The sequence below is a fragment of the Callorhinus ursinus genome, unplaced genomic scaffold, assembly GCF_003265705.2.
Source record: "Callorhinus ursinus isolate GAN/ISIS: 27379988/994484 unplaced genomic scaffold, GSC_fseal_2.0 scaffold9, whole genome shotgun sequence".
Classification (NCBI taxonomy): domain Eukaryota; kingdom Metazoa; phylum Chordata; class Mammalia; order Carnivora; family Otariidae; genus Callorhinus; species Callorhinus ursinus.
This window is the reverse complement of record NW_027397071.1, coordinates 46,738,793-46,765,813: the sequence shown is the minus strand read 5'-3', so window position 1 is coordinate 46,765,813 and position 27,021 is coordinate 46,738,793. Positions and strand designations below refer to the sequence as shown.

Below are 27,021 nucleotides of genomic sequence, written 5' to 3'. Positions count from 1 at the left end.
TGTCTTATTATTTTTTTTATCAAATCACTCCTTGTCCCCTCTAGCAGCTCTGTGCGTTGTATATTTTATAGCTGGTTACTGAAAGAGTTGGATTTGGCAGGGTTTTAGCAAACAGGAAACAACTTTATTTTTTCTAATTATTTTTCTCACTGCTAATCCTATAGAATTACTGTGTTTACTTCTTCCTCCCCATCCCTGAATGAGATCTCTGGCAATTTTTGTAATTTTGTCCTTTTCTCTCTCACAGTGCTGCCTGGCTGGCCATTGGCAGCTGCAGGACCCCTTTAGATGGGTTGCTATTTTCTTAGTTGGCTCAGGGAGGCGCAGGTGTTTGCAGTATCTAGTGACTACAGTACCGTGAAGGTTAAGTCTTGCCCACTGTGGAGTGGTGCTAGAGAAGCAAGCAGACCACAGTCTCCTGGTGAGGCTTCCGAGGGAAAAATCACGGGGCTCTGACTTCCCAGTTTTCTCACAGGCTTAGTGGTTCCTTCCTGGCCTCTTGGGGCCAATGAGACCAGAAACACATATGAACAAAGATAATCTTCCCCTCAGGTAATCCACAGCTCCCAACAGCCAGCTGGTCTTGGGACACAGCACAACCTCCATCACTGCCTTGTGACTCGGCGTCCGGTCTCCAGGGCCATAGTCAGATCCCAGCATCAGAAAAGAAACCGTGTCTATGCTTGCACCCTACTGCCTGACGATCTCAGCAGCTGTTTAGCTTAGAAGATGACAGATGGAAGCTGAGAGTAGAGGAGAAAGGTGCTGAGCGTAGGTCACTACCTTCCCAGAACCCACTGCTCCCAGCTGTCCAGCTGTTTTAAAGGAGAATTCTCAGCCAAATGGAATTTTTAAGTTGATTTAGTGCCTTCCTAAAAGATAAAGCTCATAAGTTCCAGCAGAAACTTCCAAAAACAACGAATACAAAAATCCTTAGTTCTAATTTGCATCTAGTTTGGGCTAAAGTTCGAATCCTGTAGTTAGGTCCAGCATTTAATTTAGAAAAGACTGGACTAAGAGACTTTGGGAGGGCATCTTTTAAGATGTTATGTTAAGAGCAGAGGAAAGGGTGGAAATAGGAAGGTAATTTTTAATGAATGTTTACTACACTTAAGTACTCGGGGACTCCACATTATTTTTTTAACACTGAAAATAATAATACTGTAATAAGGTATTGTTGGGGTTGAGGCTCAGTTTACATTCTTTCCCCATGTCTACTCATGTATGTCCATATCCAAGGTCCACATGTCATTATCTTACACTGAGTATCGGGGAAAAACTACCATCATTGCTTATGATATTATTAGGTACGTTTTCTATTTCTTGTTCTTTTTATTGTTGGTGATTAAAAAGTTTGCGTTTTATCTTCTGAGCCAGCAGGGTAGTTAGGGAAACTGTTTTGCTTTGCAGTGAGCAGGGGAAGAGGGAAAAGGGGGATGGGGTGGGAGTGGGGGTGAAGAGACTGGATCATAGCAAACCAAGAGAAGGAGAGGATCCATCCCTATTTGCTAGAAAAGAGAAAGATGACTTCGTAACTTTGAGCTGCTGCTGCATCTCCTTCAGTAACCAGAAGAAAGGTACAGAGCCAGGAAAGCTTGTTTGCTCCTCCTCTACCTCCTCCGTACCTGAGCCCATCATCTTATCTTAAAGCCTTTTACTCTTGCTCTTCCCTCATTTAGAGTTTCCAGCTGCACCCCTCGTCCCTAACTCTTCCCCCACCCCCATGTTCTCCCCTTTTCATTCTGTTTTAGAGCCAAAAACCTGACTCTCCTTGGGAAGAGGTGCCCAAGAGGAGCCTTGGCATGTGGTAAAGAAAACCTCTAGTCTGAAGTGGAAACAGGAACCTGAACAAATTTATGTCCTCACCTTTGAAAGTTGCCAAAGGCCCCCAAAGCCTTCCCCTAACAGAAATGCTTCTAACTAAACCTACTTCTCCTTACATACTAACAGTTCAGATTTTTAAAAAATCTTTAAACAAATGGATTAGGGGCGCCTGGGTGGCTCAGTTGTTAAGTGTCTGCCTTTGGCTCAGGTCATGATCCCAGGGTCCTGGGATTGAGCCCCATCATCGGGCTCCCTGCTCAGCGGGAAGACTGCTTCTCCCTCTCCCACTCCCCCTGCTTGTATTCCCTCTCTCGCTGTGTCTCTCTCTGCCAAATAAATAAATAAAATCTTTTTTAAAAATAAATAAACAAATGGATTAAAAATGAACTTCTGAAATCCAACTTGTTTATAATTTGAGTTCTGCCTTTATACTGCTTGGGTTAATGATAAACAGTAAAATAGCACTATAATAATATACGTAATGTTCAGTAATTTGTAGGACTTGCTATCAAATTTTTTTAGCTTATTAAGGATAAGTTATTCTTTTAAATTATTTAACAGTTCTGAAAAAAATCAAAGTTATACTTGGAAAAAGCATTCTATAGCAATGAAGTTCCAGTGTTACTAACAAAAAGCTATTTTAAATTTTACAGTCTTTTTAATTGCATGAATTGCTAATGTAATACTATTTTCCAATGATTACGCAAAATGCTGATATACGATTAATTCCACATGCATCAAGTTAATGGTACATTTGTCTTACCTGATACTCAAATATTAAGCAAGGTTATTGATGTTATTTGGCTTCCAACAGCAAATTTCCAGAAACAGTCTGTGTCATTCTTGGTCCCAAATCAGACTTAACCGTAGAAATGCTGATGATTGAGGAATCTAATTGAGATCATAAAAATTCATGAACTAGTTCCTCTTGTTGATAATTATTTCCTAATTTTGTCCTTTTATTTACTAAACGTTGGCTTTTCTTGAAGAGATGACTGTTGACGTGTAATTCCAATGTCAATGTTTTGCTTTCTTATACCATCCATTTGAACATTATTTTGGTAAGAATTTCTTCTATGATCTTGGAACTTCGTTATTTGCTTTTTGTTACCTAAATATTGCTGTATAAACAATATTTTTTGAGGTGTCTAAATTTCATTTGACTAGTTTAACAAATCATCCATTGGTGTTACATTATTTTATTTATGAACTTTGAGTATATTTTTTAAAGGCTTTGAGCAATGTTTGACCAGTAAGGCACTGAATTTGTTCCTTGGTTTTACTGAAGAAAACATTCTTTCTTAGTTGCCATGTCTAGCACTCATTTCCTGAATAACACTTTTATCAAAGAAGCCAACATATTTTTTTGTTAGGCTGGAAAAAGTCTGTGAGAAATTGTAGAGTTTACTCTGGGATAAGTTTTCAAGTGTCTGCTTATTATTTTTCTTCCTTAGTTTACCCTCTACAATTCTATGGCCCACTTCAAAAGATATTGCTTGTATATCTCTTTTCCATGTTGTAGGCATAATTCTTTTAGGTTTGGAAGGAATAATAAATTGATCACTAATTAAAGATTTGAGGATTTCACAATTTCTTTCTAAAAGAAAATCTGCTCTTTTATATGGGTAAATGTTTTCCTTTTCCATAGGATGGAAAGGAAGCTTATTTTTTGTCAAAAGTAACATTTGTACATATCCAGTCTCATGGAAAATTATGGGATTTGTGTCATTTTGTTCCTGTGGATTAAAGAAAAGAGTACTTAGTCATCAGTCTAGTGAGACAAGAAGGCTATACATATTTTTCAACATGAAAATAAAATGGCAAAATATTCTAAAAATGACTACAGAGACGTTTTTAATATGAACAATAATGGTATTCAAACACACAAAAAATGTACTTGTATGTGACACACTTCCTTCTCTTAATATTCTGCTGAGATATTAGGGGTAAAATCTGAACTTTTGGCCTACTAGAATCCTTTTTGAATAAACTGAGATATGACAAAATAAATCTATTTCTTAGATGTGTGAGATGTTGTCATTGGAAAATAGCATAGTTGGTGGGATGAAACATTGTTCTGGCATTTCTTAGGTTCCCACATTCAGAAATAAGAAGCATACCAAAAAAATGAATTGAGCCAAAGATCTTAAGAGACATAACTAATTATAAGCCAAAATTACAAAGTCTGGATATCCTAATAAATAATTCCAAGAATATAAAAGTATCTTTACAATATTATATTTATTCTTGTACTCCAACCCTTACTTAGCACATAAAAAGCACTCAATATATATTTGCAGAATAAAATAGCCAAAGTAATAGATTGACTTTAAAAATAGATTATTTTTGTCACAGTACTAGCAAAATTTGTATGTATGAGCTACTCACTAAACTCTTTCCCATATTTCCATTACAGGGCAAAAAGATTAACTTCAAAGAAACTGGTCAACTATGCATATTACCAGTATTTACTTTACAAACTTTAAGTCAATGATTGCTACCTTTCCTTTAGAAATATAATTAATGAAGTAAGAAACCAAGGATCATCTAACTGTACATCAGTATACTTAGTGACAAAGGTATATTATTGCCTATAATTGCTAAAAGATGATGACAGATCTAGTTTTGCAATCCACTGGGATGTCAATGCTACCTATTTAGCCACAGTAGTGGAGATTTGTCATATTTTTGGTCTGTCCAACCCCTCTGGGAATTTTCCACCTTACAAATCTACGTACTCTTAAATAGAGACAGACACTAGCTTTATTAGCCTCCCTTGAGGTTAGGGCATGTGACCTAAGCTCTGCCAATTAGATACACCTGAGATAGTTTTCAGTTCAGAGAAGGCAAGCACTGGGTGAAGTTGGGCATTGTGAAAAACCACTCTAGTGAGAATGGCAGCAGATATATCTGCTTTGAAGGGCAGCAGTGGCAAAGATCTTAAATATAGTATCTCTTGCCCAGAATCAAAGTCATTAACTCCATAACAAAAGCATGGGTCCCAGTGGAGCAGTCGGGGGTTGTAACTGGGTGACTCCTGACTGTATAGCTTTCTTTTTTTTTTTTTTCCTGACTGTATAGTTTTCAAGCCAGATTGTCTCTCCAGCCTTCTGAGAGACTCTGTGAGCTACCAAATCGGCTTTAATGCATGTATTTTCTGTTTCAAATAGCTAAAATAGACTGTTAGTAAAGTGAAACATCATGCAGTCCCCTTTTGAAAATACCATTTTTGATTTATATTTCTTTTATAATCAAGAAAATTTGATAAAGCCTTCTTCATAAAGAAAAACACAAAACTTTCAGTTGATGCAAAGGAATCCCCATGTTTGGGGTGGCAGTTCTAAAAAGAGCATTAAGAATCTAAGTGTTGTCACTTTGTAATGCGAAACTGAAAAGTAAAAAGGATTTATCAAAGATTCCAGTCACTAGAATATAAGATTCCTACAAGTGGCAATTATACACACATTTACTGAACAATAATAGATATTATTACCACGTGAGAAGTTACTGTCTTTGGTGGACTAATGTTGATTATCTTGGCATTTGGCTTTTTCAATTCATCCTCAAAGCACAAGGGAAGCAAGCTTTTCTTTCTTATGGAGCAATATTCACTTAATTGATCATTTTTGATGGTTTTGTTTCCTTCAGTGCTAAAATCATCCATCTGTGGGGGAGATTTTCTTCTGAAAATAAGCACAAGGTCAGCATAAATAATGATAGGGTTGATTTCAGTTTGTCAGTTCTGGTCTATCTCCCTGATCCTTCAAAGTCACTGCCAACTTTTCCCCCAAATCCTCAGCCATACACTTTCCACATGATAAGACCATGCCTTCCCTGCTTTGTGTGTGGGGGAAATGGCAAAAGCAGGGGTGGAAGCAATACAATAACATATATGCCTCTTTGGCTTTTGAATGTGGACGAGGTATATTATGTAGGGTGAGGAGAACCACCAAAGGTAGAGAGGTATTTGCCATATCCTTTGTTGAGATTCTGGGGGAAAAAGTGCTTTGCAAGGCAGCTTCCTGACAACATAGGGTGGCCCTAGCTTTGCTAACAATGGTATGGTATTGTTAAAGGCCAAAAGAGGATATAGTTTTCATTCCAGATTTCCTTTGGTTCACATAGGACATAGACACTGAGTTTAGGCTTACCAAGGTGTTTGCCATTTCAGGGGTGAGGTAGCCCATATCAAAGGCCTGGCATGAGTGAGGTATGGATAGTCTAAGGACAGATGAAGGTCATGACGGAGGCTCAAAGGGTTCTACCACACTAATGAGAGTTGAGAGTGGACCCAATCCAAGGTCAGAGAGAATAGACCATATATTCATGAACCACAGATGTCAGCAGCCACAGAACACCTAGAAATGAGACCAGCAGTAAAAGGGCATTGACCAAGATACTTACTCAAGTACCTTTTCCTCAATGTCAAAAAGTCCAGTGAGCATCTCATCATATACTCAGATACCATCTTAGAAACAGAAGGACTGAGATAAATTTAGAAAGGCTGTATATTATTGTTCCAAAGTGTAAAACACACTGGTTTAACATGATTTTACTCAATCTGAGGATCTAATAAGAAAGATCAGAACTTTATACAAAACCACAAAGCTACTTTTCTTAGATCCATATTGTAGTGTATTTAAACTTGTCTCTACTAGAAAAACACAATTGTATTCTCTCCATTCATTTTCCCATGTCCTTCTTTCCATTTGCCTATGAACTTGAAGCAGATAGAACATGAGTTCAAGGTATGAAAGTGCGGCTGACTAGTAGAGCACTCTTAGACCAGTCATTGGATTGTAGTACAGGCCTAAATGGTAATAAAGTGCCCGAATAAATCCATTCTGGTCTACTAAAAAATAAAAGGCAGAACTCTTCCTATTAGAAACATCAATTTTATTGAACACAATAAAATATGAAAACATTAAAATAAATTACCTTTCATTGATATAATCTTCTAAGTGACCAGACAAATGTAATGATTCCTCGGGGTTTTTTACAGTTTGAGCTGAAATTATAAACAATTTTCATAAAAGTGACACATATATAATGGCATTTAGAAAATATCTTGTATAAAATATTTTACAATGTAAAATAACAATGAAAAGCACCTGGTATAGTGCTTGATCTGTAGTAGCTACTCAGTAAGAACTTTTATTTTTTTTAAAGTAAGAACTTAAGTGAACAAGACAGAACTGGAAAAGACTGAGGTCAAGGACCTAATGTTTGGCTATGACAAATCAAACATAAAACTGGTCTTGGACATTTTTGTGGAAGAAAGACATTCTCAAATTTTCAAATCTTTCCAATATGTAAAGTCTTTATTAGCCAGCAGGAAGCTTCAGATGGTTAAACACTGTTGGTAAAGAGGAAGGTTAGTTAGCAGAGGTCAAACAGAGCTTGCCATCCGCATGAAGGAGGTGTCCAGGGTTGAACTCTTCCAAATATGCTTAGCGGACACTCCAGCATTTCCCTACTTTCTTAGAAGTGTTCCCAGACACATATGCTATTAGCAGTAAATTCAACTTTTCTCTTGTCCTGAAGTAGTTTGTATTCTAGTGCAGTGCTTCCCAACATTTTCCACATCATGGCAAACATTTTATTTTTTATTTTTACTTAAAGATTTTATTTATTGATTTGACAGAAAGTGTATGCAGAGGAGGGGGGCAGAGGACGAGGGATAAAGAGGGAGAAGCAGACTCCCCACTGAGCAGGGAGCCTGATTTGACTCCGGGCTCAATCCCAGGACCCCAAGATCATGACCTGAGCTGAAGGCAGATGCTTAACTGACTGAGCCACCCAGGTGCTCCAGTGGCAAACATTATAATTAATAATCTTTATACAGTACTCTGGGATAAACACTTGAGTACACTTTTTAGCCAGACTGACATAAGGCCAACCCAGCAGTCTTGAATGCTGAAGGATCAATATTTCAGCATAACAGTTTACCACAAAAGCTCTATTCCAGCAAAAGGAAACAGTCAATAAACAAGTAACTAAACAAGCAAATAAATACATAAAATAATTTCAACCACTTGTAAGTAATGAAAACAAATAAACATGGCACCTCACCTATGGTGGCTATAGAGGCCTCTCTCAGGAGGGGATATTTGAATTGAAGTCTGAGAAAGAAAGGCAACCAGGTGAAGCTTTGGGCAAACAGACTACTAGGCAAAGGAAATAGCAAGTGTTAAGTTCAAACTGTGAAATCAGCTGGGAATGGTGAAGGAACTGAAAGGCCGATATTACTGGAGTGTAGTACATGAGGGGGAGAGGGAGAAAGCTGAGGCAGACAGGAAGCAGGAGCCAAATCATATAGAGGCACATAGGCCATACAGAAAACTTAAGACATTATTCTGGTTATAACAGAGATCATTTAGAGAGTTTTAAGCAGAATAAGAAAGAAGTTTGATTTATGCTTTAGGAACATCACTCTAATGGCTCTGAGATGGACAGTCTGTGGAGGTATGGAGGAATGTGGAGGGCGCTAGTAGCAATGGAGAGACCAATTAGAAGGCTATTGCTGTGGTCTAGATGAGACATGGATTAGACAAGGATTGTAGCAGAGGGAGTGCTGGGTAATGGCTGGCTTCACATCATATTTTGGAGGCTAATCCAACTATCCTGATTCATGGATGGATATGGGAAATAGAGAAATCAAGAATGATTTCTAGGTTTTAGCCTCAGTGATTGAGTAGATGTTATTTACAGAAATGAGATAGGCAAGTGGGAGAAACAGGTCCACTGCTTGAAACAAGGGGCTGGGTTGAGGTTCCCTGGCTTGTAAAAAATCACTCCTTCCCAGGGCCAACTGGGTAACCAGGAACTAAGTTAAACCACTTCAGGCATGATGACTGGATCTGCCATATCCCCAGTATTTCCCTAGCAAGGGAGGGAACATTCACAACTCTAAAATCTGGTTCAGCCTGAGGGCCATGAGGTCTGAGTGGCAGCAACTTCAAAACTTCTGGAAAGGAAGGAGTAAGGTGAAGTGAGTAAATGGCAAGTGAAGAGAGAAACTTCTAAAATTTTAAAACATAAGAAAAATATAAAGCTAAGAAAAACAGCCAACAAAGTTAACAAGTAGAAGATAAATTCAGTAATAAAATTAAATAGAAGAATCCAAAACAACTTTAAAATTCTAAGGTATATATTAACATCATGTCATAGTTTGACAGTGTCATTGTTGACATCTTAGACTTGGCAAAATGTGGTATGTTTAGGAACTTCAAAAATATAAGTGAAAAAAATTCATATAAAAAACCAAGATATTGTGAGATGAAAACAGGCTGAAGTAAGAACAAAAAAAGTCAATATAAAAAAAACCTGGAAATCTTGAAAAATTATATATCTCTAGATTACATAGCCAAAGCGAGAATTAGTGAGCCAGAAGAAAACGCCAAGGAATTCACTAGGAATGCACAGAGAGAAGAGCAGAATTTGATAAAGTATGTTATGTATTTGATTGTCATTGACTTTAAAACTAACCTTATTTTGTATTTTAAATGAAACATTAATATTTATTGCATTTATAAAAACTCTTTTCTCAGATTGTTTTAGATTATTATTTTCTTCAGATTATTTTAGATATAAGTTATTTTTTAAAGTTTTATTTAGAGAAAGAGGACACACAAGAGTGCAAGAGGGGGGAGGCACAGAGGGAGAGAGAGAGAACCTCAAGCAGAGTCTGTGCTGAGTTCAGAGCCCCATGCGAGGCTGGATCCTATGACTCTGAGATCATGATCTGAGCCAAAACCGAGAGTCGGACACCTAACTGACTGAGCCACCCAGGAGCCCCTAGATTATTTTGTTTTTTGGTGTTTTAGACTTTTGCAGTGTTAGTCTTTTGCTTTCTTTTTAACTTAACTTTGGAAGTATAATTTGCATACAATTAAATGCATGCATTTTACATGTATAGTTAGATGAATTCTGACATATACTCATATAAGCATCAACAAAATCAAGATATTGAGTACTTCCATTATTCCAAGGTAGTTTTCCTATGCTCTTTTTCAGCAAGTTTATTCAATTTGTTCTGTTCTCTCTTTCAAACACACTGGTTATCTCAGGTTTGGATACCTGTTTTGTTCCCTCATTATATTATCTTGTCGAATCCTGTCATAGTTCTGTCCTTTCACATTGCATTCTATGTGATTTTCCTAAACCTGCCATTCAGACCTTTGATTTGGTTTACTCCAGTGTTTATTCTTCTCTTCACTACTTTAATGTAATTTTAGGTTGTGTATTACCTTAAAAATATTTTTAGCTCTGACAGCACCATTTCATTTTTGGCAATTATCTTTTGTATCTTCGAATCTTGTTTCAGAGAATCCTCATTTTTTTTAATCTCTTGAGCATGTGAAACAATTATTGTCTAAATTTCCTCCTGTTTCACGGGGTACAATTTCCATCAGAATGTGACCATTAGCTATCTTTTAAAGTCTCTCCTTTATTTGCTACAAGATATTTAAAAAGTCCCATGTTCTTGTTTTTCCATCTACTCACCTTTGAATCAGGACACTTAAATCCAGGCTTGAGACTAGTCCAAAAATAATAGAGGAAAATCTTTGGACACTCTCCCTGTTTATCTAGATACTGTTAAATTCTCCCCTTAGAAATTAATAGGCAAGGGCGCCTGGGTGGCTGTCGTTAAGCGTCTGCCTTCAGCTCTGGTCATGATCCCAGGGTCCTGGGATCGAGTCCCACATCGGGCTCCCTGCTCCGCGGGAAGCCTGCTTCTCCCTCTCCCACTCCCCCTGCTTGTGTTCCTGCTCTCACTATGTCTCTCTCTGTCAAATAAATAAATAAAATCTTTAAAAAAAAAAAAGATCCTGGGGAAAACATTAAAAAAAAAAAAAGAAACTAACAGGCAAATCCAGATGTTACCTTATGTTATGAGTTCAGGCATTCAGCTGCCTGAGCAAGCTGGTGAGGGAGCTGGAGCCCTGAAACATTATGGGGAAATTTGTTTCTGTGCACTATATGTTCTGTGAAACCTCTTCATGACTCTAATGAGGTGGTGATGGTGGTGGGTACTCTGTCCATCTATGTGTGAAGTGCCACATGGGTTAGAGTCCTCTCTCTTGGGATAAGCAAGTTTGAGGAGGCATTTAGTCGAAGAAAGGCCTCATAGCTTTTGGGCTGTTTGATGGGATCATATATTTTTTCTTTACACAGTTACCCTTGTGGCTATTATTCATACTTGGAAAAATGATTCCTAGGAAATTATATCTTGTCTGTTCTATTGTCAACCCTCCTTTCAAGACCTAGCTCTTCTAAGTTAGGAGGTTTTCCCCCTTAACTGAGTACATCTGAAGCAATACTGGGAAGCTTAAGAAAGAAAGGGCTAGGTATGATCATTACATTTCTCTCAAAACACTGCTAATACAGATTTGGACTGCTGTTGACTTGCAAAGAGGAAAGGGATCCCAAAGGGGAGGTTTTTCCATCTTTCCGTGATCCATCATTAATAACAATCCCCTTTTTTTTGAGTGTGTGGTGGGGTGGGAGGGGGAGGGGGAGGAGGTAGTGGTTAATAGAAGTATTTTCAGAATATCCTTTACTGGCTTTTTAAATACTCTTCCTTTCTTTTAGGAAATGGAATTGTGAATCAACTTCTGGAATCTTCTTTCAAACTATTTCATTTTGTAATATGTAGCAGATTTTCTTTGAGTTTAGAATAAAATGTCCTAGTTTCAATTTAATGAAGTTTTCTTCTTTTTGTTATTCACTTTGGCCAGGATAAATTTGTATTTATGTTGCCAAACTTCCCAGAAGTCCTAATTTGGGATTTTGATAAAAGAACTATAATATTTCTTCAGTAGAGAGACTCAAGAAATTTTATAAAGGGAAATTTGCTTTGCTGAATGAGTAGAACAGTCTGCTATTAGGAACCACTGCAGAGGAAAATAATGTGGTAAAAAGAGGTCTTGTCTCCTTTCCCCTTCTTATGCTAATAGAACTCTGATTTTATTCATCTTTCTCCAAACAACCATGTCTTTCATGGGAGGCTGGGCTCCTTCCGAACTCAAGGAAGTGAATCTTTAAATGATCTCAGCCTGTGCTTTTCAAAATGTGAACTATAACACATCAATTTAGACACTAACTTAATTTAGCATCTTCTGACCAACATTTTTAAAAAGTGATATAGAGTACAGTGTATTACATGTGCCTTTAGTAATAACTGTACAAAACACTAAAATACTACAATCAAGTTCAGCTAACAGAAAAAGACAATTAGGACACCATGAAGCTGAATCTTCTGCTCCCTCTATATATCATATATTATATATGATTATATATAATATATAATATAATATTTATATATTATATTATTAATTATTAATATATTACTCTATATTATTGTATATCTTATATATATATATGTTAAAATTTGGAAAAACTTATCTAAGCTGATAATGATTTATTGGTTTAGTTAAGGGTGCCTTAAGCTATTTTAGCCAAGGAGACAGCAGCGGAGGTCTGCTGGAGTGCTTGGGGGGCATTTTCCTCATTTTACAAAGGGATCAAAGAGTTTTTCTCTTTTTCAGTGGATGTTGTTACCCATACAAGTTATCTTGAATAGTAGGCACCACACCGTACAGTAGGGCTAGGAGGACAGACTACTTTTTAAGAAACTTGAGGAAAGATGGAGGGACTGGATATATCTCATCAAGCTCCTGAATTAACCAAGCCTGGAGCTGCCTTACTGATAGACGTCTTGTTATTTGAGATTATAGATATCTCTGGGGCACCTGGGTGGCTCAGTCATTTAAGCGTCTGCATTTGGCTCAGGTCATGATCCCAGGGTCCTGAGATCGAGCTCCACGTTGGGCTCCCCACTCAGCGGGGAGTCTGCTTCTCCCTCTCCCACTTCCCCTGCTTGTTCTCTCTTTCCCTCTCTCTCTGTCAAATAAATAAATAAAATATTTAAAATTAATTAATTAATTAATAATAAATATCTTGGTTGTTTGAGCCATATATAGTCAGATTTTATTTTAAATACAGCTGTAAATGTCCCAAATATTCAAGATGAGTAAGCATCTATCAGGTGGAGAAGTATGTTCTGAGCATAGAGATCAGAATGGATCAAATTACACAACAGTTGGAACAGATTGTAACTAGGATCAGTAAGGATAAAGAGACAGAATAGAAGACTGAAAAAATCTTATATACCATCCTAAGGAATCTAGATTTTACCATTTTTGTAATAGAGATTATTCAGATGTTATTAAGTAGAGAAATAAGTGGTGATATGATCAGATGCTGATATTCTTTGGTTAAAGATTTTCTTAATGCTTATATCTTAAAGTTAGATGCAGTTAATTTTCAGCTATTTCAATATAAAAAATGCAAAATATATACCTGCAAATAAAGTCGAGTCTTTTTCCTTCTTGTTAGCATTGGATTGAATCCTGGGTGCAGGAGAAATGATGGTAGGACCCAGTGTTCTTCTACATGGTTGTGTATTCTGTGGATATAAATATAAATTATGCAAAGGGTTAGCATTCTTCACCTGAACATCAGGAAAAATGGAAAACTATCTTAGAAATTATTCCTTTCCAGGTATATTGATAAATAATTTAAATTTGATTATTCATATTTGGCATATCTAATTATGATAACTAATAGCTGTCTAGTTCTTTAAATACTTCCAAATATAATGTTTACTTAATCCTCAAAAAAACCCCTATGATATGGATGTTAATAATACTTTATAGAGGAGGAAACAAATCTACAGAAATTAAAAAGTTGGACTATGTTCACACTTTTTGCTAACTTTTATTTTCCTTGTCTCCATTATATTCGTATATAAAATTTATTTCTTCAAATGCAGGGAAAGTCTAAAGTTCAAATACTGAGCCAAAAAAAAGCCCTCTTAGTTTACACAGAAACTCTACTCATACATAGATACAGCAGAATACCTCTGAGTAAAGGCGGAGAACTGGAAAAAGTGATCTAGCTTTTCCTAGATTGGCTCAGATTGGCTCTAGTGTAGAGGGAGACTTTGGTGAACCTACACTATCCTTACAAAGATTATTGATGTTTTTATTTTAACAATGAATTTGATCAGATTCAAAATACACTCTGTCTCTGGAGCAGCAGCTCAAATTTCAGTTCAGTTGTTGTATCCTTAGCTGAGCGGCTTGCAGTCTCCCTAAACATGCATGGTTCAGGGGTTAGTGAGAGACTTGGATAGGGGCTACCATCTTTGGCTGTCTTCTATTTGACCCCCCTCACTTTCTAGAAGCTTGGGTTGCCCTGAACATTGCTCTCTGATTCTTCTGGCTAGAAAAATACATAAGTTTTCTGTTGGAGTTTTAGATGCCCCATGCAGTGCCAACTTTATCCACCCTTCAAGTTAAAAGCCATAAAAATGGCAACTTTGCTCCATGCAAGTCAGTTATTACAAGTTTCTACGCCTTTTCTTTGTCACCTTCTTTTGTTTACTCTCTAGGGTCTTCAGGTAATTTGTGTGTGTGTGTGTGTGTGTGTGTGTGTGTGTGTGTGTGTGTGTGTGTGTTCTGAGTATCTTGTCTAGAGTTTATAGTCATTGTCTGAGACAGTGTGGTATAATAGGAGCTTACTCAGCCATACTGCATCAGAATACTCCAGAGCTTTTACTATTGCCACTATCTTTTCCTATTGCATTGCTCAATACTTGCATTGCAACAATACATTATTTATAAATAATCATGGTGATTAAGTGTCACTCTTGCCATGCCATAGACTATTAATTATGAAATTGGTTATTGGTTTTATATATAAGGTATAATTTTTTAAATTATGCTGATATTCTTTATCATATTAAACAAGTATTTTCTGTAGTTTTATCAATGATGGTTATTGAATTTATCAATTGTATTTTAAATCTTGCAGCTATTAAAATAATTTTCTGATGAAACTCCAGGCTTAGAGTTGGCAGATATTTAGGTTGAGAATGAAAACAAAAATTGTAAAGAGGCAGGTTAACTGAAATTCTATGGAATTTCTGAACCAGTTGCTACTTCCCCCATTTCCCACTTACCCTAGCCCATATACAAAGTTACAGGAAATTTTATTTAATTAATCCCAGGATAAAATAAGTGCTCTTCTGCTAATAAACTTACTGCTAATTTGAGTTTGGTTTGCAGGGTGAAACTCTCTTCATGTTAGCATCCGAAAGACAGACTACCAGTCAAATTAACCTGCTCTCTGCCCTCTTACGCTAAAGTAAAGCTAGCTGGTTGAGAATTCTGATGTATACACAGAAGAGTTGGCTCTCAATTCTAGAGAGATACTTATTTATAAAATTAATGGCAGTTTCATAGAAAGATTAATCCATATCTCCATTCTTAAATATGAACAAATGAAGATTTATCAGATATAATAAAAATCAATAACTTCAAAAGTATCTATCATGATAAACAAAAGGAACACTGACACCAGAAAAGAAATAATTCAAGAAACAGAAAATAACTTAAGAAAATGAACTCTAATATCTTCAGAAAATGTTGAGAACAAATATAGCAGGAGACTACGAAAGGAAAAAAACAACTAAGAACAAGAAAGAAATTTAAAATGTCATTACCGAACCAAAATGAAGTAAAAAGACCAGAATAAAGGACAAATTTTCAGAGACAAAAAAAAAAAAATAGAGAATAGCAATACAGAGGATTAGTCAAAGAAATCTAATATCTGACCATTAGAGAACAGAGAAAATAGTGGAAAGGAAATTAGAAAAGAAATAAGAGAAAGACATTTTTTAAAACCTAAAGAAAGATATTTGACTTTACGGTGGAGTCTATTGAACACTGAACAGGATGAATTGAAGTAAAATTACCACATTCAGACATATCCTCAAAACATTACAAAACAACATTAATAAAGAGAAGATCCTAGAAGTTTCCAGAGAAAAAGGTAAGATCACTTACAGAAGACTGAGAACTTTTCATTAGCACCATTGAATGGCATAGTACAATGGAGCAATGTCATCAAAGTTTAGGGTTTTAAAATCAAAAAAGATTATAAAATCAAAAATGATTTTAAACATATAATGCTACTCAGCTCAACTATCATTCATATACACGGGAAAAATAAATATATGCCATTTCTAGGGAAGTTTCTTGAAGACATATTCTAGGAAAATAAAGATGAAATCCAAGAAGAAATAAGACATAGAGTATTAGAATGTGGCAACTAAACCAGGGATGGAATGACTGTAACAACTGCAGAGCAGGCTTAAAAGTAATGGGTCAAATTTAGAACAAAGAGTCACTGAGCTCCAATGAACAACTCCTCCAAGAAGACTGGAATGGATTCTACTCAATAGAGAACCAATAAGGAAGCTTGACCATATCCACATATAATGAGAAAGTTACATGCTTCTTTTTCAGAGGTTGCGTATCTTAGAGGTAAAAGAGCATGTATCAGACTGTTAGGTTTTTCCTAACTCTGTTATTTTTAATTTGATCTCAGCCAAATTACTGATCTTCTTTGTACCTCTTTTTTCTCATCTATAAAATAGGAATAAAAATAGTACTTACTTCATTGAGTTGTTGGGGATGTAAATTATAGACACACACATATATACACACATACATATATATGCATTTATATACTATAGAAGTACTATAAGTACTATATAGATGTTTGCTATTATTATCATTCTCCACAAGAAAAAAATGAAGGCAACTAGAATATTCAGAAAAAAATTCAAGAGTATACAGGAAAGTCAAGGTCTCAATATGAGGCAGACTAACATATAGCATTACTTTTCAAGTAACTGATGGAGAATAAGAAAAGCGAGCCTTTGTTTTTACATTTTAGCCATTGAGAAGAACTGTAATCCTAGCACATTATTTTGTTCTACTATGATGGTTATTTACAATGTCATAGTAATGTAGATATTATTTATAGTTTTGAGTTTTAGAATTAAGCTATAGACAAAACATGAAGGCTTAATCAGAGTTGCAAAGTTGAATATAATCATTGACCTCAATAATGTAAAAGTAAAAGCATACTTGACTTGGGGAAGAAGATGTGGAGGAGAGTAGGAGAAAAGAATAGGACTGCTAAAATCTTCATCTTATTTAAAGGGGAATCAGGAGTTAGTGATTAAAGTTGATACAAAAGAAAAAATTTTTAGATATTTTATTTATAGGTACAAAAGTTAACAACAGAAAAAGCAAAAAGGTAACTATCAAAGATTCAGAAGAAAAAACGGAGAGAAGTGAAGTGTAGAGCAGTGTAAATAAGCTAATTCAAGTATGTCTTACTGATTATTCAGTAGATAATATTTAAAGTAGATAAATAAAAAATAGTTGTAGGAATTCATTCTTTAAAATTATGGAGTGAATCATAAGAGAAATTAAAAAACCCCTAAAAGTTAAACGTGGTTACCTTTGAAAAGGGGAAATTAGAACAAAAGTATGGGATGCAAGTGCTTTGTGTTCTTATTAGTGTTTCTGTATTATTTAATTTTTTAAACTCATATGAATATTTCAATTTATTTTTAAAAATTAAAGTGTTGCAGGTTTTCTAAAAGATGCTAATAAATTTAGTATTATGAGTAAAGTTGTGATGTTACAATATGTATTTCTTGAAAGATTTTTATTAAAAATGAACCCAAACAAAACATGTAGTTGAGGATAAAATAGTCCAGACAGTGGATGCTGTAAATCTTATTAAAAATTATAAAAGGCAGCAATATGCAACAAAAATTATAATGTCCTTAATTATGGTCCAAAGTATGTATTTCTTCATGTTTCACTCTCCATGTTAGCAATAATCAGGGTTAATAATAAATTAATTAATACCTAAGAAACTCTTTTAAATAACTTTTCCTTGCTGATTCTCTGGATAACTTCTCTTTGTAGTCTCCTAGATAAAACTTAATGAATAATATCCAAGGCATGCTCAATGCTCAAGGTTAGTCAACTACTTTCCAGGATGCCCATGAACCTCTGCTCAAATGGTTATCAAGAGTCAATACTGTTGTCAAATTACTATGTTGTACACCTAAAGCTAATGTAACATTGTGTATTACACTTCAATACATCAATTATACTTCAATTAAAAAAAAAAGTCTGTATTGTTGGTCCCAAACCTGTTTATGGTAATTGTTAAATGTAATTATATAATATAAATAACCATAGCATGCTCAAAAAAAAATGGTCTTGGCTACACATGAAAAGATTACAAATGGATGCATATTTTCATATTTTAAATTAAAATTAAATATTTAAGTTATGCATGTAGAGTTTTTTATGATGTCCTGTTTTAACTGACTTTATGGTAACTGTTAATGCCTTATCATATTCAATAAATAATTTCTGCTGTATGGACCATCAAGCAAATAATATATTATTTTCTGTATTATCCCTGTACATAAAGTTTTAGTAATACCAAAGATGAAATCACTTTAGAATTTTACATTTTTGAATCTTAAAATACATTTGAATTTGGGACTTATAGAAGTATACATAAAATTGTCGGCGCTAATCTGAATTTCTACCAAGTAATTGTTAAGTGGACAAATTAAACCTACCTCAGTTGTATCCTTAAGATAAAGAAAGGGTCTAAAAGATCTTGATTTCAGATTTTCTTTCAATGGCTCTAAAGAAACAAATCCAAACATAACTGATCTTTCCATACTATTAGACTACTTCTAATCTATCAATAAACCATTTTCTCTACTTCTAATAAACTTTTTGGAAATGTAATTTAATAAACTTAGGTGCTTACAAATGCATTACATTTACATTTTCAGAGCTAAATATATTCTAATTTGCTTTAAAAGTGAGTTTCTATTAACAGAATACAACTTTTGATTATTTATTTCTGTCTACTTATCAGAAACTATGGGGGGTCAGAACTATGACTTCAGAACACACAACAAAGTGGTATCTTCAGGGAAAAAAATGGATTTCTAAATAAAATGGAATCACAGTAATTAAAGGAAACTTTTCATTCATTATTCCTTTGAAGAGAGAAATATTCCTTTCAACCTGAATCCACCCCCAAACCCTAATTATTTATTAATCTGGATTACCCTCTAATGGATTTTCTTAAGGTAGGTATGGTATCAGGTCAAGCATACAGACTTTGGATTTAGATAGCCTGGGACCAAAATTTATGTTTTTTCTGTAAGTCCTGTAGCCTCAGGTTATTTAACTTCTGTGAGCCTTAGTTTTCTCATCAGTTAAGGGGAAATAATGGTGCTTACCTTAGAGGAATGCTGTGAGGATTAAATGAGATAATAGATTTAAAAACTTAATAGTATCTGGCATTCATTCAATCAACAATTTTTTTATTGATCACCTATTACATGCCAAGCACTGGTGCTGGACTCTGTAATTCTGATTCCTACCCAATGATGCAAACATTTTAGTGGTAATAGAGAAAATAAACAAGTAAGACAAAGGAGTGACTAATTATAAATGAAGATACATGCTATGATAGAAATAAATAGATTTTGGTGAGGGAGAATAACAGAGGGAGGTATAATTTAGATAGGGTAGTTGCTGTGGACTGAATGTGTCCCTCCCAAAATTTATATGTTGAAGCTCTAATCCTCAGTGTGATGGTATTTGGAGGTGAAGCCTTTGGGAGTTAATGAGGTTAGATGAGGTAATGTGAGTGAAGTTCCTGTGATGGGATTAATGCCCTTCCAAGAAAAGACATGAAAGAGATAATCTCTCTCTCCACCATGTAAGGATACAGACAAGAAAACAGCAGTCTGCAAACTAGGTAGAGGGCTCTAGCCAGAACCTAATCATACTGGCACCCTGATCTCAATCTTCCAGCCTCTAGAATTATGAGAAATAAATATTTGTTGTTTAAACCACCCAATCTATAGTAATTTGTTAGAGCAGCCCAAACTGACTAAGAGAGAAATTGGCACTGAGAAATGAGGTGCTGCTGTAACAAAAAAATAGGAAAGTGGCTTTGGAACTGGGTAATGAGTAGAAGCTGGAAGAGTTTCGATGTACAGAGTAGAAAAGTCCAGTATTTCCATGAAGGGATTTTAAAGGGGATTCTGGTGAGAATTCTCTAAGATTCTTCCATCTTCTTAGAGAATACATAATCATGTACAGAAATGTTGATAGACATATGGATGGTCAAAGCCATTCTGATGAGGTCTCATAGAAATTAGAAAAATATTGTTAAACAATGGAGAAAAGGCTATCCTTGTTATAAAGTGACAAAGAACTTGGCTGAATTATGTTTGCATTCTAGTGTTTTGTGAAAGGTAGAAATTATGAGTGGTGAAATGATATTTAGCTGTAATTTCTTAGCAAAGAATTTTGCATCAGGAGAAATCATACCTTGAGTCTCACCAATGTCTGATTAAGATAATATTTAAATAAGACTCTGGATTTTAACAATAACCTAAAAAGTCAGATGTCAGTAAAATAATTGAAGTGTTCTAAGATCCTTTTATTGTCCAGAATGAGGGTAATACTAGATTTTAAAAGATTGCATAGGGTAATCATTTACTATATACTGGCTAACTGAACATAATTTAAAAATAATAATAATTGGGACACCTGGGTGGTACAGTCAGTTGGGCAACCGCCTTTGGTTCAGGTCATGATCCCAGGATTCTGGGATCGAGTCCCGCATTGGGCTCCTTGCTCAGTGGGGAGCCTGCTTCTCCCTCTGCCTTCTGATCCCCCTGCTTGTGGTCTCTCTCTATCCAACAAATAAATAAAATCTTTAAAAAAATAAATAAATAAAAATTAAAAAATAATAAAATTTTAAAAAATTAAAAAAGAATAGAAACTACGAGTAAATAACTTCCAAATTAATAAAGGAGAAAAGTGAAACTTAAGAAATTCAATCCTAGAGAAAAGATGAGAAGATAGGGAAAAAAGTATAGAATTAAAAGGGCAAATAAAAAACAAAATAAGATGGCAAAATTAAATCCAAAGATATTAGTAATTACATTAAGTGGAAATGGACTAAGCATTCCATTTCAAAGACAAAGATTACTACAGTAGATTTTTAAATTTAATATTATGATATTTACAAGAAATAAATCTAGATTACAATGTTATAAGAAGGTAATAAAATGATGGAGAAAGATATACCATTTAATGGTAGCCAAAAGAAAGCTGGGGCAACTACAGTAATATTGGGTAGTAAGACAATCGCTTTACAATGAAAAAGGGTTCAATTCACTAGAAACATAATAATTTTAAATTTTATGTAAATGGTAACATTGCCTAAACTATATTAAAAATGTATAAAGTAAAATTTGATGCTACAAGGAAAAATACAAGTCTGAAATTTCTCACTAACTGACAGAAGAGCAAATAGAAAAATCAATAAGGATATAAAAGAGTCGAAAAATATAGGGAACAAATTTGACCTAAAAGACATATACAGAACAGTGTAGTCAGCTACTGTAGGATATACATTATTTTCAAGCACATACAGAGCATTTACAACAATTAACCATATACTGAGTGATAACACACATTAACCAATTACATAGGACTGAAATCATAAGGAGTGTATCCTCAAACAACCATGTAATTGTGCTAAAAAGCTATAGTCAAAAGATAATTAGAAAAGCTTCAAATAGGGATGCCTAGATGACTCAATCGGTAAGTGCCTGCCTTCAGCTCAGGTCATGATCCAAGGATCCTGGGATGGAGTCCCCCATCAGGCTCCCTGCTCAGTGGGAAGCCTGCTTCTCCCTCTGCCTGCTGCTCCCCCTGCTTGTGCTTGCTCTTTCTGACAAATAAATAAAATCTTTAAAAAAAAGAAAAGAAAAGAAAAACCTCAAATATTTTGAGTGAAGACATATACTTCTAAATAACCAAAGGGTCAGAGAAAAAAAACATACTGGAAAATAGAAAATATCCATGATATTCTTGGAGAACAAAGTTGGAAGACTTGCTCTACCAGATTCAATGGTTTATTTTAAGCTACAAAATTAATGTGGTATGGTATTAATGATAAATAGACAAATAATGAAATAGAATAAGATCCCCAGAGCAAAGAGCCCAGAGCATTAGGGAAAGAATAGCCTTTTAAATTACATGCTGAGATAATTATATCCACACGCAAAATTAAATTTGACCCTTGCCTCACTCAAAATTTAATTACAGGTAGACTTCAGGCCTAAATGTAAAAAGAAGACCTGAGGTCTTTTATAAGATAAATAGTAGGGAAACATTTCTTAAATATTCTTAAATATGGAACAAAAGAACTAACCAAATGGAGAAAGATTTGGTATATTTGACTTTATTAAAGCCAAAGAAATTCTGCTCATCAAAAAGACACCATAGAGTGAAAAAAAAGAAAAAAAAGAAAAAACAAGAGAAAAGGGAAGATATTCACAATACATAAAAACAACAAAAAACTAGTGACCAAAATATATAAAGAAATCAATGAGAAAAGGACAAAAACCTACTTTTAAAATGATCTAAGGGGCATGTGGGTGGGTCAGTCAGTTAAGCATCTGACTCTGGGTCTGGTCATGATCTCAGGATCCTGGGATCGAGTTCCACAAGGCCCACTTTGAGCTCTGCGCTCAGTGGGGAATCTCCTTCTCTCTCTCCCTCTGCCCCTCCCCCCCACTCATGTTCTCTCTCTCTCTCAAATAAATAAATAAAATCTTTAAAATAAAATAAAATGAGCTAAAGCTCAGATGATTTCCAAAAGTGTAAGTTTAATTGATCAATAGTTTTATGAAAAAGTTCTCAAACTTAATGGTAATCATGGAAATGCAAATTAAAACATAATCATATATTATTATGTACACTAAAATAAAAATCAGGCGATTCTGAATGTTAGCAAGAAAGCAGAACAAAAAGAACTCTCACAAATCTGATGGGAGCACAAATTGGTACAAATACTTTGGAAAGTTTGCCAGTATTTATTATAGTTGAAGATAAGTATATCTGGCAATATAAATCCTGGATATGCACTTTCAAGAAACTTACACGTATGCAGTAGGATGCATAAACAAGAATGTTCATTCAGCATTGTAATGGCTGACAAACCAAAAACCCAAAATTTCAACAGTAGAATAGATAAATTGTGATATACAGTTGATCCTTGAACAACATAGGTTTGAACTACATGAGTCCATTTACACATAGATTTTTTTGATACAGTACAGTACTGTAAATGTATTTTCTCTTCCTTATGATTTTCTTAATAATAACATTTTTTCTTTATTTTATTACAAGAATACAGCATATAATACATATGTAAAATATGTGTTTATGTTATTGGAAAGACTTCTGGTCAACAGTAGGCTATTAAGTTTTGGGGAAATCAAAAGTTATATGTGGATTTTTGACTGTGCAGTGGAGTCAGTGCTCCTAACGCTCATGTTGTTCAAGGGTCAACTGTACACTATTTTAACGATGGAAAAGATAAATTAAGAGGAGAAACTGAAGAGTGATATAGCAGGAAAACAAGAGATATGGGTTCCAAAATCCCAAAGAGGAGAGTTTTAAGAAGGAGGGAGTGATCAACCAACTATATTCGTATTGAGAAGTGGAAGAAAATGAAACCAGAGAAATATTATTTGTACTTAGCAAAGGAGATCATTGGTACTCTTGATCAGAGTAGCTTTAGTAGAATGGTGGAGGCAGAAACCAGACTGGAGTTGTCTGAAGTTTGAACAAAATTTGAGGAAGTAGAGACAGTGTATGTACACAAGTCCTTTGAGAATTTAGATGATGAAGTGTTTCAGAGAAATGAGGCAATATAGGGTAATGTAGAGTCAGGGAACCTCAGTCAAAGGGGTCAATGAAAATGATTCAATCGAATGGTTCTTTGATAATCCCAGAGAAAGAAAAACAAAGGCAACACAAAACTCTAAAATTCTCTGAAGATCTGCAGTGCTAGTTCCTAGCTTACAGATTCCTTAAGTTTCGAAGAAAGTTCCTTTACTTTACAGTTTCTATAAAGTAAGTTTTTATTAAGCAAGATGTCCATACTTGATTGATTTCTTTTTTTAACAGTAACAAGAAAACTCTTAGGGTTGACCTGAAAGGAAACTCACATATCTTCTTTCTAGAAAAATAAACATAAAAGTATATTCTTAATTTGTGACTTGTATAAATTGTCCATTCTGATATTGAACATCTCTTCCTCTTAGGAAATTCTTCTTTCTGGCTCACTGAAATCTTTCACACTGCAGTTATAAGCCCTATACTTTCAAGCAATTTCTTTCAACAGAGACATCAAATCATCAAGAACTTTTAAGATACACGTTAATAAATAATAAAGTATATAATAAAAGCACTCATTAATACATTAAAGGAGAAATAAATATGTTACATGGAGCATTACCTATTGACTTGCTTTCTTGATTTTTTATATTTGTTGGTACAAAGTGTGGTCTTAAATTTAACTTTTCAAAATCACTCTTTCTAGGTTCAGGTTCATCTTTGAAGAAGACATATCTAGAAAAAATAAAATTAATCTGAATTAGAATATTCAGAAAAATCTATGAAACTAATCTAAAAAATAAATTTGGAGAAATGTGGTTAAGTCCCAGTTATATAGATTAGATGTTGTTGTATTAATAACATTACAATACAAAATGTAGAAGGATGGGACTAAGCCAGAGCTGAAAATATTAGTGATAATCACTTGAAGTAAAGACAGATAGGAAGCTGCTATTGTCATAGGATTGAGGGCACTCTAGGAAACTATAGTTCATAAGCTGATTAACCCTTTAAAAATATGCTGGAAATTCATTAAATGAGCTTTTGGGGACATTGTCAGACCTGAGTTACAGTCATAGGACACAGAGTTATGGTCAGTTCAGATACCAAAATAGTAGACCAGATAGAATAATAGTGTTTATTTATTATAAAGGAAATTTTCTCCACTAAATCCTTTAACTGACTATTGATGGTATGTAATACAGTTAAGGAAGTAATAAATAATAAATAATAATAAAGTATTACATAATTCACATTTCTGACCACTAAATGCTGGAATGATTCAGTCATCCAACCTTAGACACTCACCTTCAGTTGATATCTAATCTCACATCTTTACATATTATCTATAGACTGATGTCTCCCAGGTTTATAATTATAATTTATAATTTATAATTTATAATCTCTCAAACTCTTCCCTGAGCTCCAGATTTATATATCCAACTGCTACATGACTTCTGCATTTAGGTATATTGTAGGCATCTCAAATTTAACACATTCAAAACCAAATCCTGGCTTTTGCTTCCTTCCCAATCTGTTCCTCTTTGAGGCTTCCCCAGCTGCATTCAACCAGAGGCTTAGGCCAAAAACTTGACAATATCTTTGATTTCTCTTTCCCTCATTCCCCATTCCCAACTGTTGCCAAATCTCACTGGATCTTTCTTTGAAACACATCCCAAATCCAGCTACTTCCTTCCTTGTTACTTCTACCCTAGTCCAAGACACCTTCATCTCCCAACTGAGCTACTTCCATAGGTTTCTCGCCTTCTGTTTCTCTCTGCTATCACTCATCCCCTACAGTCTATTGCCAATGCAACCATGGTGGCACCCATAAAATATAAATGTGATTGGCATTTCCCTCCAATTGTTTCCTACTAGACTAAACTAAGTTTCAAAATTCTCACTCCAAGACAGAAACTGTCTGCCATTGCTCATGTTTCTAAGTAGAGGAACTTCCACTGAATGCCCCGCCAGGGCTCTCTCTGTGCACCCACCCCCCACCTCCACATGGAAGGAGTGAATTTTCCAGCTCTTTGGTTTAAGGAGAAAGGAACTTAAGCTCCCACTTAAGGACTTTGGCATTTGCTCTTCCCTCTGTCTGTAATATTCTTTCCCTGGCTACTGCCAAGGTTTACTTCCTTAAATTATAAGAGAGAATTTTGTTAAGACTCTACTCAAATTTCCATCTCTCCAGAAAGGTCTTTTCTTTCCCCTTCTCTATCTAAAATAGTAATCCCTATCAATCTTAATTCCTTTATTATATTTTTCTTCATAGTGTTTATCACTAGTGGATTTATATTATATATTCATTTGTTCATTTAGTTTGATATCTGTCTCCCCACCTATCCTAAAACATAAATTGAGGGCAGAGTTTGTTTTGTTCACTGTTGAATACCCAGCACCTAGAACAGTGACTGGCACATAGTAGTACATGTGTAATAAATGTGTTGAGTGCACAAATTGTTCTGGTAAATTTTTATTAAACTTTCTTATCATCTTATAATTTCCAATGAGATTTTAGTTTATTCTCTTTGGGTTTTTCAGTAAACAACCATTTAATCTTCATAACATAATTTATCTGTTCTTATCCAAACATTTATATTTTGTCTTATGTTCTTATTTAATATCACTGGCAAGCACTTCGAGAATAGTGCAGTATAGTGAGAACAGCATCCTTCTGCTTCTAATTTAAATGGAAATGTGTTAAGTGTTCCAACCTAAGGATGATGTTGGCTATATAGTCTTGTTAAGGAGATTTTTTTTTAGCCTTATCTTATTAAGTCCTTTTTCAAATACATTTGCAGAATATATAGAGGTGTTTGGATATGAATTTCTTTATGGTGAACTAAAGAGTGTGGACTTTGGAGTTGGGTCTTACTTTGCATCTTGACTCTATGTGAACTTCTGCAGAATATTGATAGCCTCTGAATCTCAGTCTTTCACAGGCCAAATGCAGGTATTAGCTACCTTATAGGGTTAGTATAAGAATTTTGTAAAATAAGGTTTAGAAAGTGCTCAGCAAATGTTTGTGACATAGTAAGAGGTCAATGTGAAGTACTTTTTATTATTCCTGAAATTTACTCCACTTAGTTATAGTAGAGTAATATTTATTTAATATAGTGTTAGATTCTACTTTGTTAATACAGTAAGTTATTGAAAGGCACTTATCCTGATGTTTTAAAGTGGATGACCAGATGATTTTTTAGCCACAGCTGAGTAAAAAGGAATAAACAGTCTGTATTCTACAAAGGCCCACCAATGTTTGGAGTTAGACATTCCCTTCTTCTCTCCCAAGTAGTAGAAAACTGTAATGGGGTAGGGGGACATATCAGAATTATGTCATTGACCTCATAGAGTCAGCCGTGGCTTTTCCTTCTCTTTTCAGTGTCGAAGGGAGCAGGGATGCATAGGGTTTCCTAAGGAATCACTTATAAAGCCTTGCATTTGCTCTTCCCTCTGTCTGTAATATTCTGCCATCTCATTCCTCAGCTGCACACCCGTTAGCACACTTGCTGATTTG

General features: G+C 34.9%; 1 protein-coding gene across 3 annotated transcripts in view; it reads right to left on the bottom strand.

Annotated features, from left to right (window-relative positions):
• The window catches only part of CUNH1orf141 (chromosome unknown C1orf141 homolog), a 59,557-nt gene that overhangs the window by 10,722 nt on the left and 21,814 nt on the right, over positions 1-27,021 (bottom strand). For all 3 annotated transcript variants that reach the window (XM_073896008.1, XM_073896009.1, XM_073896010.1), the window contains exons 5-10: positions 24,124-24,236; positions 18,353-18,420; positions 13,189-13,294; positions 6,763-6,832; positions 5,318-5,507; positions 2,588-3,560 (exon numbers count right to left, since the gene is read on the bottom strand). In XM_073896008.1, the coding sequence (XP_073752109.1) occupies positions 3,126-3,560; positions 5,318-5,507; positions 6,763-6,832; positions 13,189-13,294; positions 18,353-18,420; positions 24,124-24,236 (982 nt within the window). In that variant the 3' untranslated portion in view covers positions 2,588-3,125. The remainder of the gene's footprint in view (positions 1-2,587; positions 3,561-5,317; positions 5,508-6,762; positions 6,833-13,188; positions 13,295-18,352; positions 18,421-24,123; positions 24,237-27,021) is intronic.